The following is a 19492-nucleotide window of genomic DNA, read 5'->3' on the forward strand; positions in this document are numbered from 1 at the left end:
TGCGCACAGATTTACAAGCAACTAGCACTGTACTGAAATAAACTCTTTCTTAAATACATATATTCCCACAAATGCATATATTTATATCTATTGACAACATACACATTTGCGTCAAACAACTGTTGCCGTTACAACAAAAGCAAAACACACTGCTGCTGAAGATAAATGAAGAGATTAGCATAAATACGGGCGCCATAGAATTTTTATTATACCTCACGCTTGACGCCGCAATATTATATAATGATAATATATAAAACTTTTCAGGCCTGAGCAGGTTTCCAAGGAAATAGTTTTGTTTTTAAGGATTTATATCCATATATGTATATCGAGTTTAAAATAAATAAATTTTTTGACTTATGAGTTTTGACAATTATAGCCGAAAATGTGAAGTTGTTACGTCTAATAGATTCGGAGATATACTCGTAAACGTTTTTGTAAAAAAAATCAGCTTAAGTTAATTGGTGTCCCAAACTTTTTTTAATCCGAAAAACGTTCCGGCTTGATATATCGGCTTGAAAATTCTACACGACCTTTTTAAATGTATTTGTCAGGTAATGATTGAAGGAATAAAATTTCTGATAATAATTTCGAATATTTAAGCCACTTTGAAGCGAAAATTTTTTCGAAAATTTTGACATCTTTTTCGGAAGCTGCCCAAAAATCAAATATAAAATTTAAATAAATATCTGCATTCATCTATTTTTTTGGTTTTTGTATTTGAGATAAGTATAATAAAATTAAAAACAATTACCTTTATAATTTTATTACAATTACCGTTTTAATTTTATTTGTTTGTTAAAAATTACTTAAAATAGGAAAAACAATTCAAAACATACAAAAACCATTATTCACAAAAATCATACTACCCAGTGAGCTGTGCGCCGGGCATAAAACCACCACAAGCCTTGTCGTGTTATGCAGCGCTGTCAGCGTGGAAAATCGATAATTCGTCGAACGTCACTACATAGTATACGTAGATACAAACAGCGAATGAGTGATTGAAAACGGAAAAACACGCAGTGGCTTATCATTAACAATATGGCTGCTCAACGTAACGGTAAGATTGAGATTAATAACCAGCCATTGGAAATACATATATTTGAACTTAAATAGTGGCGATTTGTAATTCTAATAAAATTGTCTACTTTTAGGCGCTTTTTGCTTTGTGCTCTACGGCATCTTCCTGTTTGGCAGTCAACAAAATGTCGCCGCTTTCAACGCCATGCCCAAAGACAATATTTTTGCCGATGTACTGCTCACCGAGCTGCTAAACCGCATGGACAAGGACATCGATCCGGTGCAGAATTATTTCGATTTGCTTGGTGATGTGCCGAAAAGCGTTGACCTGGTGTCGCGCTCATCGAAGAACAACAACAACGGGCCGGATGAGTACGAGTATCGCGGCATGTACGGTTCGCATCCGTCCATACGCGACCAAGAGTACATGCAGCACAGTTCCTTATGGGGACACCAGTACATAAATGGCGGTATGGGCGAGATGCCCAATCGCTTCCCAGCCATCAAGACCGACGCCACATTGCCGGCCTACTGCAATCCACCGAACCCCTGTCCCTACGGCTATGAGGAAAGTCAAGGTTGCATATCGGATTTTGAGAACACCGCTATTTTCAGTCGCGAATTTCAAGCTGCCCAGGAGTGCACCTGCGACAACGAGCATATGTTCGATTGCGCCGGTCAGGACAGCAATGCCAGCGCCAACGAGATGACCTCGACCATGGAGAAGTTCTTGATGCATCAATTCCAGAATGAAAACGGCTTGGACAATCCAAATGCGGTGGTTAAGAAATTCTACGGTTTTGCCACAGGTCACGGCGGCCCCAACAATCCCTTCTTGCAGGGTGAGAAGCTGCCCATAGCCGCCAAAAAGGGCGATCATATCAGCGCTTAGGCCCGTCGCGTGTTATTGGTGTCACTGTTAATAGATGTTGTCATTAATTGCAAATACTTAACCAAGCACACATTTAAATATATATGTATGTATGTAGTGGAATATACTTGTGCTGTCAGAAAATATCATGCTATACACATAAAACTTACAATGACGAGTGACATTGGCATTTTTGGAGCATCTAAATGTTGAAAACCCAAATTGTTAAAATATGCGAATATGAAGAGTTCAGCTCGCTGCCCTCAAGTTGAAATACATAATATTTAGTTGCTAGAAAATGATTTATAACTGTATTTAAACTTCGAATTGTTTACATGTGCATGTATAACGGCATATTCAGTCATCCGAAATACGCAATTTATAAGTAATCAAGCTCTCTTACTTACCGAGCATAACTTTAGTCTAATTCTTTAAACACTGCAACTAAATTTCTTAACGGTAAAATAAATACATATGTATACACCCAAAATATCGGTTAAAATAAAGAATAATGAAAATAATTAATAAAAATGTCATAAAGTTTCTGGGACTTTAAGAGGGTAGAAGTAGTCAGAGACATGAAAAAATTATAATTTAAAATTTTTTTGTTAGTAAATTTTTATATTTTATTAAATTAAAAACATAGCGTCATAGATCTTCAGAAATTGACGTGATGTCTGCTAAAACGTGAAGACTTAAAGCAAAATAATCATGAGTACAAGTAGCGAGCTCTTCACTTCCTTCCGCGCGCTTATAAGAGCACCCGGAACTACGCCAACTAGTGTGGGATAAGCCTCCTAAACTTCGCATATGGTTTTATCGAGCGTATTATGTGGAAGATTAAATCCCACCGTTAACATACTGATTGGATCTTATCAGTATGGCCTCACGCCTGGAAAATTAACATCAGACCACATATTCATCCTGCGGCAATTCTTGGAAAAGACCCATGAAAAGAGGTTCGACATACATCACCTCTACATCGATTCCAAAGCTTATTTGACAGCACGAAAAGAAGGCGACTTTACGTCGCTATGTCTGAATTTGGTATCCCCGCAAAAGTAATACGGCTGTGTAAACTGACTTTGAGCAATACCAAAAGCTCCGACAGGATCGGGAAGAATCTCTCCGAGAAGTTCGATACCAAGGAGGTTACAGACAAGGCGATTACCTATCACGCGACTTCTTCAATCTACTGCTGGAGAGAATAATTCGAGCTGCAGAGCTGAATCGAGAAGGCACAATCTTTTATAAGAGTATACAGCTGATGGCGAACTCCGATGATATTGATATCATTGGCCTCAACACCCGCGCCGTTAGTTCTTTCTACCTGGCGCGCTACTGTAAGCTCGGCTTAACCCGCGTAATCTACGCCCTTAAAAAGGAAGAAGGAGCTAACATTATCGTAAAATATCAATTCACTCAACTATTTTCTATAGTCGTGATGTTCCTCAATCCGGTGTTGCCAATATGTAAAACCCTCAAAAGCTAATAAGAACTCATCATAAATATTACAGTCGCGTTTCGGAATCTCCTGAGTGATTTCGCAATGTTTCTGAGTGAATTAAATTTATGGGTTTCGATAATTTTGTAATTGATGAAGTAGAGTAAACTATTGGAATAGTAGCTTTTACTAAATGTCCTAAGGTCAAAAGCCATATTTAACTAAAATAAAATAATTGAATATGTAAACTCTGGATATCATAAACCTTTCAAAGTTGTAAGCTAAGAAAACTTTTTTCTAAAATTACAAAATAGGAAAAATTTTGTAATAGTCTTGGCTCTCCTCCAATGTATTTGTGGAATAATGTTACCATCCTTGCTCTCCTTGGTGTTAAAATTCTATAACTTGATCGACTTTGTGGACTCTGTAGAGACAATGCTTCTTGATGTCTTCGCAGCAGTTTCAAGTCGACTTAAAACTTGCATCGTCTGCGATTTATCAAATTCTTATTTTACGTTCTTTACTTCACAACTGCAAACACATGCTAGTATACTTGTAATAAGCGTCAAGTGTCAAAGACCGCCATCCCCCCTTGTAATAATACTAAAAAGTTGAATTCGACTTTTTTTTAATTGTTTAACAATGTTTTATTCTAATTTCGTATAAATTACAAATCTTTTAGAGTATTACATGATTATGAGTTTCATATAAAAATAGCTAAGCACATACAAAAAAATACATATATGCTAAAAAATATTACAACTGTGTGTAAATTTGTTTTGCATAATTTATGTAATTTCAAACTAAATGGTACAATGAGTATTATCCATGATTCATACACTGGTACAGGTATTGCTGTTCTTTGACCTCAACACACATATACAACTTTGTATATACAAAGTATATACCGTTAAATGTAGCTAAAGGCAATAACAACAATTTTTAAGTCATAAAAAATTTCAAAAAAACATATGTATATAACTAAAAGAATAATAAAAAAAAATCAAAGAAAAAAATTAATCAAATAAATCAAACATAAAAAAATTAACAATTAACAAAATTTTGAAAAAAGTCAAAAATTAATTAAAAAAATTAATGTCAAAAAATTTTACGTCTAAAAATTATCAAAAAAATTAACATATATGCTACACTAATTTATTCGTTAAGCGCTATATATTTCTAATTTACTAAACAGTTGGTAACTAACTGTTTGGCAGGCAGTGTGCACCAACTATTCACTAAGTAATTCGGACGAAATGTTCGATTTATATTCATCAACAAGTCTCTCACGTGAGCGGGCAGTGTGATTAGCTAAAAAATATTCGTTGTCATATTTACAAAACACTAAAGTGCTTATATTATTATGTCATTATATATTATTATACTATTAGTTAAAACCAACATACATATAAATGAATCTGTATATATATTAAAGTGTCCGTTATTTCCTAAGTTGATTATTTTGCAAACCCCTGCTGAAGTTTCAGTATATGCGCTATTTACTTTTGATTTCAAACATGCTTAAATCAAATCTATTTTCCCAAGTATATAACATGAGCTTGTTTTATGTTTTGCTTGAAGCAAGTAAATCTACAACTTAGAAAGTGATATTCTATTATAAAACTGTCTGCTCTACAGAAATGGTCTTTATCATTTTTCTCATAGAAATTTTCGTCTAAAAGTTATACGCAGCCAAAGTTATGCATTAAATATACTGAGCATTCCTTCAAGTGATTTATAAATTCTGTGTTGCTTATACGACATGGTGTACCATATGAATACAGTACATTTGTGGCATGACTTTAACTGCGTAACTTTTAAAGTAATGCTTTTATGAAAAAAATTATTAAGAGCTTCTTTGTAACGAAAAAAAAAATTTGTATTAAAATATCATTAAAGATAAATATTTTATTGCAAAAAATAAAAAATTCCACGTAAAATGTATGGGAAAAGTAAAATGAAGTGCCTGTTTACGTTGGATACTGTTTTAAGCACAAAAATTGCAACTTTTAGGGACGTTTGCAATGAAAAAGTCAATTCATGAAATAACGGACACTCTAATATACATATATATATATACATATATATGTTTGTATGTATACGTATATACTCGTATAATAATCATTATTTTAGCTTACGAACTAGTTTAAAGTTGGAAACAGTAGAAAAATATAAAATAATTGTATTTATGTTTGTATGTATTTATAGTTGTGGCAGTAGTGGTTACGAACTTTAAAAAGAATCTGCAGAATATGAGTACCAGCAGTGGCTTCTCGCTTACCGCGACTAAATTCTTCTAGGAGTCTTGAAAATGTTTTTTTTTTGATAATTTGTCGTGTTCAACGAGGAAGCACTGTGATTCACTTTGTGACAGTGTTTGTAGCTTAATCAAGTATTTAGTTGTATATATTATGGTGTTTGTAATTGTTAATATGTAATATTTCGAGACAAATCTTCTGTGGTTTTCCTACATTTAATTGGCCAGTACAAAGGACATAGAAATTTCAACGCTTCGCCGGTTTTTTTTTCTAGGACAACATCGTGCTTACAATTCTAATACTATTAACTAAACAAGTCCTTCATTTTTATTTGCTTTTTTCCAAATCATCAACAACAATAAAATCGATATCAGGCTGGCAAGTGGCTTCGGGTGACGCCTTCTACAAACGTCCCGTATTGCTGCTATTCTGTCCCCATGACACCTGTTGATTGGGATTACGTGCAGTCAGTCGCAGCGAGTTGCGGTCGTCATCTTCGAGTACATGCTCGTAGCCTTGATTAATGGTGCCGCCACCGTTCGAACCGTAGATTTGCTGTGCGTGTAAAAAATGAATAAAAAAAACAAAAATGAGATTGAAAAAATCGCATATAAATATGCGGGTTATTATGTAGTTTACCTCGCCTGGTCCGCCGTTGGCGTTGAACACATCCTTGATGCTAATGCCCGCATTTGAGATACGTCCACTACGCTGATTGGGTATTACGCCGTTGTTGTTCAGCTGAAATGTTGAGAGATGGCACAATTATACTCAATAAAAGAAATAAGATTTCTTCCTAATCGGCCGAAGGTAACTTTGACGAATGGCAGTTCAGAAACTAATAAACTACTTATAGTTGCTTCTATACGCTAAATAATAACTTTGAAACTTGATGGCCTGTAGTTTGTACTTTATTTTAGACAAGTAACAGCTTAAAGTGATCTAAGATAGGCTCGCGGCTCTTCAAGACTATAGTTTATTATTCGAAAAATTAATTACTGAATATTGTAATAGATAAAACTACAATATTTAAAGCCATAGCTGGCGCAAATCAAGTATATGTTCTATTTATAAGAAGTTCTAGAAATGCTCAACAATGGCCAATGTTCGACTGACTCAGCTGAGAGAGTTGATTACCTCTGTAAAATTACTTTAATGTCTCAAGACCTATTGATTTTTCGAGCTGGATATGATGAAGACTTTTCCTAAAAAGAAATATGGGATAAAGAAACTGAGGGGGTTACAGTAAATATCTCGAAAGGTTGAAGACTGATAGTTTGGGGCGTTATTATCGCCTCCTGGTAGGTTTTCTCTGATTCTTACAATAAATGCTGCTAAATATCAACGATTGTCAGACTGAAGTGGGGCTAGGTAATGCCGTTATTATTTATTTAGTATATTAAAGTTGAAAGAATTAAATATTTCTGAGTTGATATGCAAAGCCTAAATTATGTTTTGCATGTATTAAAAATAATCATATGACTTACCGCAGCAGTCGTTGTAATGCCATACTCGTTCTTTGCGCCCAGTGTTTGCATAGCTGACTTACGTCGTTCCGCCATTACCGAGTTCTTACGCACTTCCAGCGCGCGTATCGTTTCGGCGCGCATTGTCAAGCGGCGCGTGAGTATCGGAGTTGCTGTTGGAAGTATGGACAATCAGTTTAAAGAAGTATTCTCAAAGAAATAAAAAAAAATTTACCTGGATTATTTTCATCCGCTGTTAGTTTGAGGAAGCGCTTCTTGAAAGCGACGTCCAAGGTGCCGATCTGGCGACGCGGTTGACGTGCTTTCTCTAGATTTTGTATCGTACGACGACGTGCAATGCGATCGGGTCCACTGCCAGAGTCATTGTCATAATCACCGTCTATACCTTGAAGACGTTGCAAGTTCTTGACGATCTCCACAGCGTGCTGCAAGTAAGCGGGAAACAGTTTAGAGGGTGTTATGTGTGAGTATGCAAAGATTAGAGAGTATTATTTTCGGATTAATGCTTACCTTGTCTATCAATGCGTCCTGTGAAGTGTCCTCCGACTTCTTCTTGCAGAAATTCAACTCGGTGGAGGCGAGTATATGCGAAATGGTGCCGAAACGATGGAACAACATAGCGGTAAACTGTATGATCAGAATGAGCGCGAAGAAGAACACAAACACCAAACCGATCGGTTCCAATTGTAGATATTCCTTAGAAATGTGTACCTAAAAGTTGAAAATTGGTGGCAAAATAAAGAAGTTGAGATTAGTTGCACAGTCATACAAGAAAATCGAGGTAATTTGTAGGTTAGTTACACAAATTAAAATTGTACGATAAGAAAAAAATATGTAAAGAAATTATAGAAATTCTTCTGTAAACCATTTTTATGTGCAATGTGTGTGATTTTGTTCATCATATGATTCATTATATGATTGATTGTTTGGGATGGGTTCGTAAATGTTCGTTTGAGTAATGCAAGGGTTAGCTGTTATGGACAGGTGTCTTGCATACAAAAAGGGTACCCATGTTTGGTAACAGTATATGAAATGTATGTATGTATGTATAAGGGTACGAGTACTTGTTTGTTGGCAAGTTCATGGCTTAAGTAGTAACGGTTACTGTTGTTTGTGAAGACTTTGTATAGACTGGACGTGGTCGTGTTGGGGTCGTGTTCGCGGTAAAAGAGTAAAATGTTCATTTTGTGGATATTATGCGAAATCCGACATTGTGCTGGCTTTGTCTAAACATTTATCCTTAAAAGTGCGTTCGCAAATCGAGCACAGAATATTTTTGCTTGAGAGTTACAAAGAGAGGTTTCTTATAAGAAACTTTTAATAAGACAAAACATAAATTATATAAAGATACGAATATTAAATACTACACAAATTATAAAGTATTTTAATAAAAGCTTGCAGGTTTAATTAATAAGTGCAAATTTAATTTTATGCAGTGCTTTTAAAGTTTTTTATTTCATAACAACTTAAAAGGCAAGTTTTTTATGATTAAGACGAATATTTATTTCATTATATTTGTAATACGACGATATAAACAGTAGAGAATTTTAAGCTTTGTAAATTCTAATTTTTATAAACCAGCAGCGCCTCTTCCAAGCAATTACAATATATTCCTTAGCTTTCGAAAATCGATAACCGATATTGTTTCATATTGAAGAAAAATAGGAAAGAAGAGAAAAATAGAAGAATATGGGAAAATACATTCTTTTGCTTGCTAAATTCATCATCATTTTACTGATGATATAATACTAATGGAGGTTTGTGGATCAGTAATGAAAAAGTGTTTCTTTAAATGAAAATATGGCTTATTTTACATTTCTAAGAAAATTTCTCCAAGTACGAGACATTTTCGTAAACCTTACTGTTTAAGAGGTATTAACTGTTAAAGTTCGATTTTTTAACAACTTTTTTTATGTTTTTTCATCGGAAAACTCATAGTTTTATATGAAGTGTACTGCTCTACAAAATGGTCACTTAAAATTTATCGATTAAGTTAAGATCGATTCGGTTTGATTCGTTTCGATTAAGTTAAGGGTTTACGATCATATTTCCTGTCTGTCGACTTCTGTGATTCATTGATGAATTCTAAAAGGATTACGTATTCAAGTGCTAAGAAAAATAATGAAAATATTTTATCATAGCATACATCCAGGCTTCAGTCTGAGTTGCTCAGAAAAGCAAAGATTAAGCCCTTTATATCCATAAATCGGCAGAATACTCTATGGTATGCCATCGGTTTTATCCTATAAAGTATAGAGAAGAAATGCTGTTCGAGAGGCGAAGAAGAGTTCAAAGCGACTGAACTCAATCGGATAGTGCTGATATTTTATTGGATCTTTAGAGAAAGCTCTACCTAGTCGACATTGATCCAGCCTTGACCCAATATGACTAAAAGCGCTAATAAAAATGCAGTTTAAGAAATATTGCGTTGATAAGGTATTCAAAGACATTAATACTATAAAGTGCAGCATAACCGAATCCGTTGGCTAACAAGTGATTTTCTGCGATGATATATATTTTCTGACTTACATACAAAAACAATAAATACAAAGCAAGCACAAAGTGAATAACATCGTGAGCGTTTAAATAGGTGAAGTTTTTAGGAATATTTGTTCATTCAATATGTAATTATAAAAAAATAATAAATAAATGCGTGCAACCATTTCCTTAGCAATCAATAAATAATTTAATAACTTATATAATAACAATATTCTATTTGCATGTATAACATTTTACAAAACCACGACCAATGTAATCAACAAATTATATAATATGTTTTATTTATATTTGGGTGTTAGGTGATGGAAACATTAAAAAAAACACTGACAATAACGAATTTTCGAATTATTTCACATTATGCGTGGACAGTCAGGTTCATGCGAACAAGCTGCGTGTACTTATATAGAATAGAATTAGATTTTACAACAAATCCAGAAACCGCTTTTGCATTTCTGACTTTGGAAAAGTGTTTTTGGCTTGTAAGTAAATTTTGAACGCGAAAAAAAGTTTTCAAACATTGTTAAACACAAAGAACAAACTAAAAATTGAAAAATAAAAATTAAAAAAGTAATAAGAGAGCAGTGACTATGAGGGAAAAGGGTGTATACAAATTTAACACATTTTAGTTCTGCTTTTGTAATTTTGCACAAATGTAGGAGAAGTTTGTTGTTGTTAATTTTTACAATTATTTTTGAGATTATAAACCATTTTTTATATACGAAAATATACATATATTTATGTATCTATGTATGTATATAAAGAGTTAAAACGGAAAAATGTACAGCAAAACCATGACAACAGTTAGAAGAGAGTGTGTGTGAACAACAGAGAGAATACAGCAGATAAAAACCTCTGATGTCTCTTCAATATACGTTATATTTGTCTTGACGCCCAGTGGCCAGACAACGTGCAATTTATCCTTGTTCAGCTGAAGCAAGAACACAATCAGGACGAATAAGGCGTTGGCCATGAAAAATGCGAAGACGGACTTGTTCCTCAAATCAATGAGATCGGCTGCGATGCGTGCCTGTTTGTTGTTGTTTTTTGTTTTGATTTCAATTTAGTTTAATGATAGTAATAATTCGTTTTAACATTCAGTAGCGATATTTTTTTCGTTCGTGACATTTTGTTTGTTTGGTTAAGAAAAATTGCCGTTATTGCGTACGATTAACGTCAGTTTTGGTTTTGTTTCGTTTAACACATCACCGCACAAAGCATTTTCATATTTTATGATTTATTTGAGTTTTTTTTATATTTCATAAAATTTTAATTTTCCATTTTAAAAGATAGTTGATTTTTTTTGAAATGTTTTAATATAAGAAAAGGAGAAAAGAAAAAAGAAATATGTTAGTAAAATGTTCAATTGGGGATTTCTCTTACGATGACGTCAAACGGCGATTGTTGTTGTTTTTGCCTATTTATGAAAATTTGTGTGTGAGTTACGTTTGACTGTGTCATTTGACGTCACGCGCATGAAATCCCCTTGCCGAAATTTACCTCTTGTGTGGATTCGTCGTAGGTTATGTTTGTGCGTACACCAAAAGGCCATTTCACGTGTATGTTGTCCTTGTTCAATTGCAACAAGAACACGATTAAAACGAATAGCGCATTACACATGAAAAAGGCGAACACGGAGGAGTCGCGCAACTCTTTAAGATCTTTAGCAATTCTAGCCTAAAAAATGCATGCACATTAATAATTGAAATAAAAAAACATTAAAAACAATATGGCAATGCGAAAATTGTTGTAGCTGAGCAAATCCGCTAGCGTACAATGTTGGCGAAATGATTAACGGAAACCCTGGTGTACGATCTTTGAGTTAATCCACCTTGTAAATGCATTTGCGCTCAACCGAAGTCTGAACGCAAACGAAAAGAACCACAAAATTACCTGTTCCACCGGATCGTTATCGATTGGGAATAGATATTTGTCGATCAGATCTTTCCAGAACTGAATTTCCGTGCTTGACAGAAAATCAACCTCGCCCTTACGCAGATCTTGGTCCTCAATCCAGAATGGATTTGTTAGGAAATCACGTTCTTGACGTGGTTCTGCCGAGGTGTCTGAATCCGATTCCTCCGACTCATCACCAGACTTCTCCGCAACCGAAGACAACAAATGATGATCTTTTGAACCGCTAGATGTCGTACGTCTGCGCCCATGTCGTGAATGACCATGTGGATCTAAAGTGTGTTCCAAAGCTTCCAATCTTGTCTTAATGGTGTTTAATGACTCGGCAATCGCTGTGAGTTGCGCTTTTTCTTCCGATGTTTTGCCATGCGTACAGAGTATGCAACGGAATAAGCCTGCTAATGAGAACTCAATGGAACCCTCCTCATCTCCATTATCGCCAATGCCACTTTGCAAGAAACTGAGCATGCTCTTTTGCTTTACGCGCTTGGCAGCCTCTTCGGCTGCTTTCTTTTCCGCTTCCATTTCCTTCTTCGTCTTTTTAGCAACCACTTCACGCGTGCCCCAAGAGACGACATTCAGATTGATGATCGAATACAGAATAAGCAACAGGTACATAGATGGTATGGAAAGCAAATAGATAAGACCTGCCGTGATGCACCAAAATTCTTGCGGATGCAAACACGCCGCTATCCAAAATGACCCCGTCATAGCAATCAAGAATATAGCGGATGGTGAGCCGATACCGTCCTCGCCCAATTGCAAAGCCGTACCCACAATTACCGCCATCATGATGAGCGCATACGCTGTGGAGAGCACCTGTGCCACAAATAGTTGGATATTCGATTTACAAGTGAAGCAAACTAACATGAAGAGCAAGATCGGCACGATATTGTAGTGGAAGGAGGTCCAATTGTCGATGCGGAAAGCGGCTACGAAAGCACCCACCAACATAAGGAAAATCGTGCCAGGTCCAAGAATGGTGCCGCCAATCAACATCATTTGGTAGAAGATGTAAAGCAGCGAAATGTTGTCGTTAATTTTTATAGTACGTTTGGCGTCACCCAACAGATCCATAATGTTTGCGATGGTAGAAGGCACCCAACGACGACGTTGATTGTAGAACTCATTGAAACCTTCGGGACAGTGAGTGTACGCATCGGAGGCAGCTGAATATTCGACACGATAACCACGCTGTAGCAATAAAGTACAAAGCCAACGATCTTCACCCTGATCGTATTGTACGTAGTGACGAGCTTGATCCGAACGTGTTGTATACTTTTTCATAACATTGTCGTCCATAAGCGCTTTGCCACGGAAAAGTGAGAAGCAGCCGGGACTACAAAGTACACAGCCGATCATGTGTTCTGTGGCTTTTTGCAGCCAATGACCAATAGCGTATTCGAAGAGTTGATACCATACCATAGGGCCCGAGCCCACAGGATGAATGCGTCCACATGCCGCGCCCAGGTTACGGTTCTTCTTCATTAAATCGATCAGCAACGTTACAGCGTTCGGTTTGAAGTCAATATCGCCATCCAATGTTAGCAGGTAAGTGTTTTGAGCAATCTCATCTTTACGATCGGCAGATATGGGTAGCTCAATGAGACGATGACCGAGCAAGTAGTACATGTACATAACTTGCGACCACCGTTTACGATGACGTATACGATCCTTATCCTTCAGATGTGTAATGAATTTGGTCTTACCAGGTAGAGTCCACACTAGACGACCACCATAAGGGGTTGGATACTTTTTGGGTGGACGTAAGCGTATGGTGGTCTGATGAATTTCGGAAGCCGCATCATCCATAGTGGCAACAAGCAGTTTGACGAAACGATTGACTTGGATATCGTCATCGCTGTGATCGGAAATTTCAAAAGCGTCATCGAAGAAAGTGTGTGCTGAAACATAAAGATTATACATAAAGAGGTAAATTAGAAATTCTTTACAACTTTTTAGACTTTAGCTACTCACTTTCAAATTCGTAATAGTCCGGATCAACGATGCGCAGATATTTCTGGGCCACACGTCGCGCGCATTGGTCCTCGTCCATACGCATAATACTTTTTAAGAACTCCATCATCTCGTCTTTCGTTTCATGCCACATGGTGGCGCAGGCATATATTCTGGTAATGTGATCTGAAGACTTAATGCTCGGCTTATTTTGTATAGCTGAACCATCGGTGTGCACAGAAATGGTTTCGTAGTATTCGTCGCCTTTCTCCTTCTCAATTTCCGATAAATCCTGCAGATGAATAATTATGAAAAATGCACTATACTTTTCTTTAGTTGTATACAATTGCACTTACCTCAGTCTTCACGTCGGCTTGGTCGTCCCTTCGCCGGTTCATGGCCATAGACTGATCAATCAATAGCGCCGAATACATCGGACGTACGAATAACTTTTCGGTTGTAGCCAAACGTTCACATTTCGGTGTCCAGATATGCAGTGAGATCCATGTCTGACTAAGCAGCCACAATATCCACGCCCAAGCCATTTGTTGTGTCACAAAATCATTGAAACGAAAGTTGCGTGGACTTGTGAAGAACAGATAGTCCGGAATAGTGTCGTGGAAAAAGCAAGGATCGTCTATGCGCAAACCGCAGGCTGCGATCAACAGGGAAACCGTGATGGGTATAGTTAAACTAACCGGGAAGGCGTAACTGAAGCCCTGTATGAGAATCTTACAAGCGAATTTTCCAAAGATGTAACAAAGATAAGCGCTAAAAATCTGTATGAGGAGCACATAAATAACCGTATTGTGTACGGCGTCAATCTCTATGCTATCTATATTGGCTGCATCCAATGTATCTGGCAAGTTGCCCGTCAAACTGGTAGCCAATTCGTCAATTGAAATCTTATGTGGCCCCAACGCGTCACCATACATGCTGAAAATGTTGCCAGGCTCGTCACCCTGCGCCCAAAAGATGAGTAGCGCGAAACAGACGAACAACACAACCTTCCATAATGAAAGGAACATGTGATTGAAGTAACGTGTAGTGCGCATCTCATCCTTCACGCGTCCCATTGCACGCACCAAGCCAATGGGCGATTGCAGTGACACAAAGTTCTCCCACCAACCGCAAGAGATCATCACGCAGGCAATCGGTATGACCCACAATTCTGGACGATTCTCTAGTAATGGCCATATAACGAAACCAGTTACTTGTGCCGCAATCGCAGCCATATCAATGAGTACTTTCACGGCGCGTTTCCCCTCCTTGGAACAGCGTGACAAAAGCCCCAGTATACCAGGTATAACGCACAAGCAATTCGTCAACATGGCTCCCTGTATGGCATCGATTTGTGGCAGCACGACGAACATTAACAAAGCGGTACCAAAACAGCTCAGACTCTCCATCAGCGTGACGAAGAGAAAGTGTCCAGTCTTGGGCACACGAAATGTTTTGAAGAAACAAATACGCGCCGAACGTATGAATGCACCGATCTCGGGTATCGCATAGGCAATCAGCAGCGCCCAAATCCATGCGATGCGCTCCTCTTCGGGCAATTTAACGACGAATGTTTTGTCGCGACCCTTGAGCATGAGTTACAAATAAATAAATTAAAAATGCTGGAAGGTATTATGTAATATTTAACTTACCAAATCTTTATTGCAGTATTCTATTTTCTTATCCTTACGTATTTGTGATGTCATAAATAGTACACAGACCTTCGCCATGACCCCACCCGTTAACACCAAGATGAATGTGAAAGCATACGCGAAGATCTTCAATATCTTCACTGTGAGCTCCAGGCATTCCTGATTGGCCGTCGAACCCGTCTCAATCTTGATCGGTGGATCACGGAAGACATCCCAGCCTTTTGTTTCTTGTATTGTGCGTTGGCTGTAACGATGGGAGTAAAGTTCGTTTTTAGTTTGTAGTATTTAATGGCGTCTATTTGGTTAATTTTGTCCAACTATCGCTGGCCTGTGGCGAGTTAATTACTTATTCTAAAGTACTGCGCGTGTAATCAGTGCTTGAATGGAATAAGTTCCGGCATTTCGAGTAGTTATGGGGCACATACCTATTTAAGGTATGTGGGTTTGTGCCTTTGTTATAATTATAAAAGTAAAAGTGATTAATTATGACTGCTGAGCCGCACCCTCTTTGTGGGAACCTGCTTTAATTGCTTTAACGTAAATAAATAAAAGAGACGTGTGAGGCCAGTCAATTCAAGCTTGCTCACAGTAATTTAATTGTAGTGTAGCATATTTCATAAAGTTCCGTCTGACTGGTTTCTGGCGTTTCTGGCGCTTTTGGAGCGTTTGGAGTTGTCTTTTCACAACCTAAGACAGCTTGCTTTCATTCAGTTTGAGTTTTGCTTCAAACTTCTATGCGGTAAAGAGCAATGCTGGCCTTGAGAATTATAACCAGCTTCTCACCAGAAATTTCAAAATGAAAAGCGCAAAGTTTTTCTTAAAAATAGGAAAAGGTTTGTCATTGCCGTCCTTCTATAAATTTAGTATTTTCTGCAACTCGGACACTACAAATATGTTCATAGAGATGTATTTTTACTCACTATTCTCCATTATAGCCCTTTTAAGCTTAGTAAGAACTTTGAGCTGGTAACAGCTGAATTATTCAGTTTTTAGGATCGCATTCTTTGTTCAGTAGCAGGATAAATAGATCTTAGTTTATACTAAATTTTTGCTTTTTGAAAACTTATATTAGCAGGCACTTGATCAACCAAAGTTGTTCTTCTTTTCTCTAACGGGTGCCTTCCAGCCTTAAATAGGTCGGAAAATAAGGTTAAGAGCACATCGCCTTGGGGGTGAAATCTGTTAGTTCATAGTAATACTCAGATTGATGGATCTGTCACACGATTGAACTTTCTTTTGGTAAAGGTGAGTGGTCTTGTCAGAAATACTCTCTATATATTTGTGCCTTAGGCAACATATCTCTAAAGATATATATTATTTATCGGCAAACTAATATCAAACTTTGATTTGATAGCTGAATGGCACACTTTACTAAGTATGTGCGTGTGTGTTTTGCCTGCTACATGTTTTGGCCAGTAAAAATGCATAATTTCAAGGCAATTTGGTATGTTATTTCCGTCATATTTGACCAGGTCGTATATTTACCGAACCACTGTTTTGACTGACAGCTGTGAAGATTGTGGAAATAGTTGCGACACGCAGCATACGAGTACATATGAACGCATGGAGAAATACACATACACAATTATAATGTTATGTGAACGTCTTAAATTAGGGTGTGCCAAAAAAGAGGGAGATTTATTGGGCAACGCAAAATGACTTGCGCCCTAAACACCCTTTGAACTTCTGGACTCGGCCTTAGTGTATCAATTGAATTATGAGTAGGATTAGCTCTTAAAGATTTTGGTAAAACTCAGGACTGGGGCTGACTGGCTAATGTAAAAATTGCACCGTACCGTTAAAACCCTGATAGATCATAAAATGCGACTATTTTTTCGGAGGACGGATAGCAACTCTTGGTGGTGCCCCAATCAACACAGACAAGAAACATAATACTAAAACAAACTATGATGAAAAGGTGACGATAGAAAGCGTAGGGAAACCGAAATCGTCGCCAAATAAAACCAGTGAAAGGTCCGTAATCACAGTCGCTGGAAGTTCGGCGTTAGGGTCTGCTAAAAACAATAATTTTGCTAACACGTATGATTTTTCTGTGTTGCAGTCAAGGGATGTAGGGGTCAAACCACCACCATTTACTAAAATGACATAAAAGGCTGCACGTGATAGAACATTTTTGAACTCAAATTCGTAATCAGAACAGATCAAATAACCCAAAGTCCTCTTAGCTCTCCAGTTACAAAAGATTCCTTTAGATTTTTTGAGTTGTGTTATCGATATATATTTTTTTTTTACCTAAACTTTTTTGGGGAGATTCTTTTCAAATAAATTGGATCAACTTAATGTGCAATATATCTAAAAGAGACAAGTTGTTTTGAAAAACTCCCCACCCTAATGCTCTTTGCAAGATATATTCAAATATGCGGTTGTTCATTGTTCATTTCATAGCTGTCACATTATCAGTGCACTTACATGGTAATTTGCATAAATAACATTTTGCGCAAAGGCGACAACAACAACCAAACAAACACATACAAGTAAAGCAACAATTTGCCCCTTTGGTTGTCAAGGCGCCTGCACCCGTCATGCAGCACCACTTGTTGCACGTTGCAACTGCATTTGAACTCAAAATCTATTGTGTGATGAAGTCGTAGGCCTTTTGCGCGTCGTTTGTGTTGTTGTTTGACATGAATACATTTAAGCTTAATACGTTTAGGTGTTGTTGTATATACATTTGTGAGTATAGCTTTACCTTCCGCCATAAATATCTTGGGTTAATGGTGTGCTCTCGTCGTCGGTAAAGTTGTCATCGCTGTCGCCGGCATTGCCCGGCGGTGCCAGGGGCCGATGCCTTACGGCAGACATCTCCCACGGTTCCACAAATTGGACGCGAAAATATTGTTACGCTTGTTGTTGCTGCTGTTGCCACAAATATTTCTTGCTCTATTGTTATTTATAGTCTGTTGCAGCTATCGAAATGCCTCGAGTCTGAAGCTGTTGTTGTCTCACTTGCTTTTAATCGAGTCGTTGTAGCTGAAAGGAGGGGAGAAATAATAAATTTTAGTGAAAGCTTTTAAGGAGGTTTTCTTATGATATTGAATATTTCTATAATAGCTGCATTCTATAGTAGCTGATGATCCCGAGAGTTTCGTAGATTAATTATTAAAATTGTACTTGATTTTTTCGAGTTCTTTAGATGCTTTATCTAATAAATTCATCCTCAGTCTCTCGAACTAGTCGGCAATTTTAAAGAAATATGAACTGTTTTCTTAACACAAAGGGTTAAACTTAGCCTACTGAAGAATGACTGTTACTAAAAACTCATCAGATCTCATGGTCCATCTAGTCATCATAAAATTAAAAAAATCGATCGGTCTACACTAATCTTTCAATTTGAATTTCACGAGTCTTCGCCATGTTTTCGAATAGAAATTGATATGTGTATATGTCAGTTGTTCATTGGGAAGAATACATAATCACCACTTGGAATGATTTTTGGTAAGTCCTCTAACACATTGGTGCCATGCCGCACGAAATTGTGCGACAGAGGCTGTTTGACAATCTGCGTTGTAATGCTTTTTTGCGACATGGCATTAATTTAACGCTTTCTGCAGGTTTTATGATAAAAAACTATGAAGATAATATGGATTCAAAAAAAAGTGCTTGGAATCACGGCTTTACATCTTCGAAAATAATTACAGAAGCGTTTTGGTTAGCCTACTTTATTACGACCTCGACCATCAACCACTGTTAATGACAATAATATGGAAAAGTAGAAGAAATTACGCTTGAAAATCGTGTGTTGGAGATAGATGATAGAGGATCTCAACATCTCTTATGGATCCACTCAACACATTTGAATAAGGTTTTCGGTAGTGTATCAATGCTGGACCAAACCAAAAGATCAAAAAAAGTAACAACTTAGCTTAGGACCCTCCGTGCATCAAATTCATTATTAATGACGGGACGTGGGCTTATAAAGTTGACGTCGAAACTATCCAAAAAACTGCCCATAGCGCTTCAAAAATGACCCGAAACCGAAAAAACACGGAAGATCATCCCAACCGAGGCTTATAACATCTGTATGGAAAATTGGTTTAAGCGTTAGCATGCTTGTATTGCCTCAGAAGCTTATGTGAAGGCAATAATACAAATTTATATAAAGTATGTGAGTTGATCAATAGCTTTTTAAGGGTCTTGTCTTGTTCTTGGTTTGGTTGGATAAAAACTTGTATTACTAGCAGCTAAGAAATTCGTCCACACAAATATAATAAGTATATATGTATATACTATATATGTACATGTTCATATGTCTGATATGATCTGGATCTGCATAAGTGCGCAGATGCATTAAGCAGCAACCATAATTATTTCATGCTGCTTCGCAGCGATAACCGTTGGGCGACTCAATTTGTCAAGCTGTCTTGCAGCTGGACCAT

The 19492-nt window shown here is 37.0% G+C and overlaps 2 protein-coding genes across 3 annotated transcripts in view; one reads left to right on the forward strand and one right to left on the reverse strand.

Moving 5' to 3' along the window:
- The first annotated feature begins 895 nt into the window (after window positions 1-895).
- On the forward strand, window positions 896-2409 carry LOC105226563 (uncharacterized). The gene is made up of 2 exons (XM_011205484.4): window positions 896-1057; window positions 1152-2409. Exons 1-2 carry the CDS (start codon window positions 1039-1041, stop codon window positions 1907-1909), a joined length of 777 nt encoding a protein of 258 aa, XP_011203786.2. The 5' UTR covers window positions 896-1038; the 3' UTR covers window positions 1910-2409.
- A 1534-nt stretch (window positions 2410-3943) lies between these two features.
- LOC105226562 (uncharacterized) overlaps window positions 3944-19492 on the reverse strand; it is a 41297-nt gene continuing 25748 nt past the window's right edge. Inside the window, exons 2-12 of one of the 2 annotated variants that reach the window (XM_011205482.3) lie at window positions 17806-18086; window positions 15096-15339; window positions 13800-15029; window positions 13465-13735; window positions 11467-13391; window positions 10427-10603; window positions 7588-7788; window positions 7292-7502; window positions 7078-7229; window positions 6230-6331; window positions 3944-6145 (exon numbers count right to left, since the gene is read on the reverse strand). In XM_011205482.3, the coding sequence (XP_011203784.1) occupies window positions 5993-6145; window positions 6230-6331; window positions 7078-7229; window positions 7292-7502; window positions 7588-7788; window positions 10427-10603; window positions 11467-13391; window positions 13465-13735; window positions 13800-15029; window positions 15096-15339; window positions 17806-17918 (4779 nt within the window). In that variant the 5' untranslated portion in view covers window positions 17919-18086 and the 3' untranslated portion in view covers window positions 3944-5992. 2 annotated transcript variants of the gene reach the window in all.

This window comes from Bactrocera dorsalis, unplaced genomic scaffold (genome assembly GCF_023373825.1).
Source record: "Bactrocera dorsalis isolate Fly_Bdor unplaced genomic scaffold, ASM2337382v1 BdCtg121, whole genome shotgun sequence".
NCBI lineage: Eukaryota > Metazoa > Arthropoda > Insecta > Diptera > Tephritidae > Bactrocera > Bactrocera dorsalis.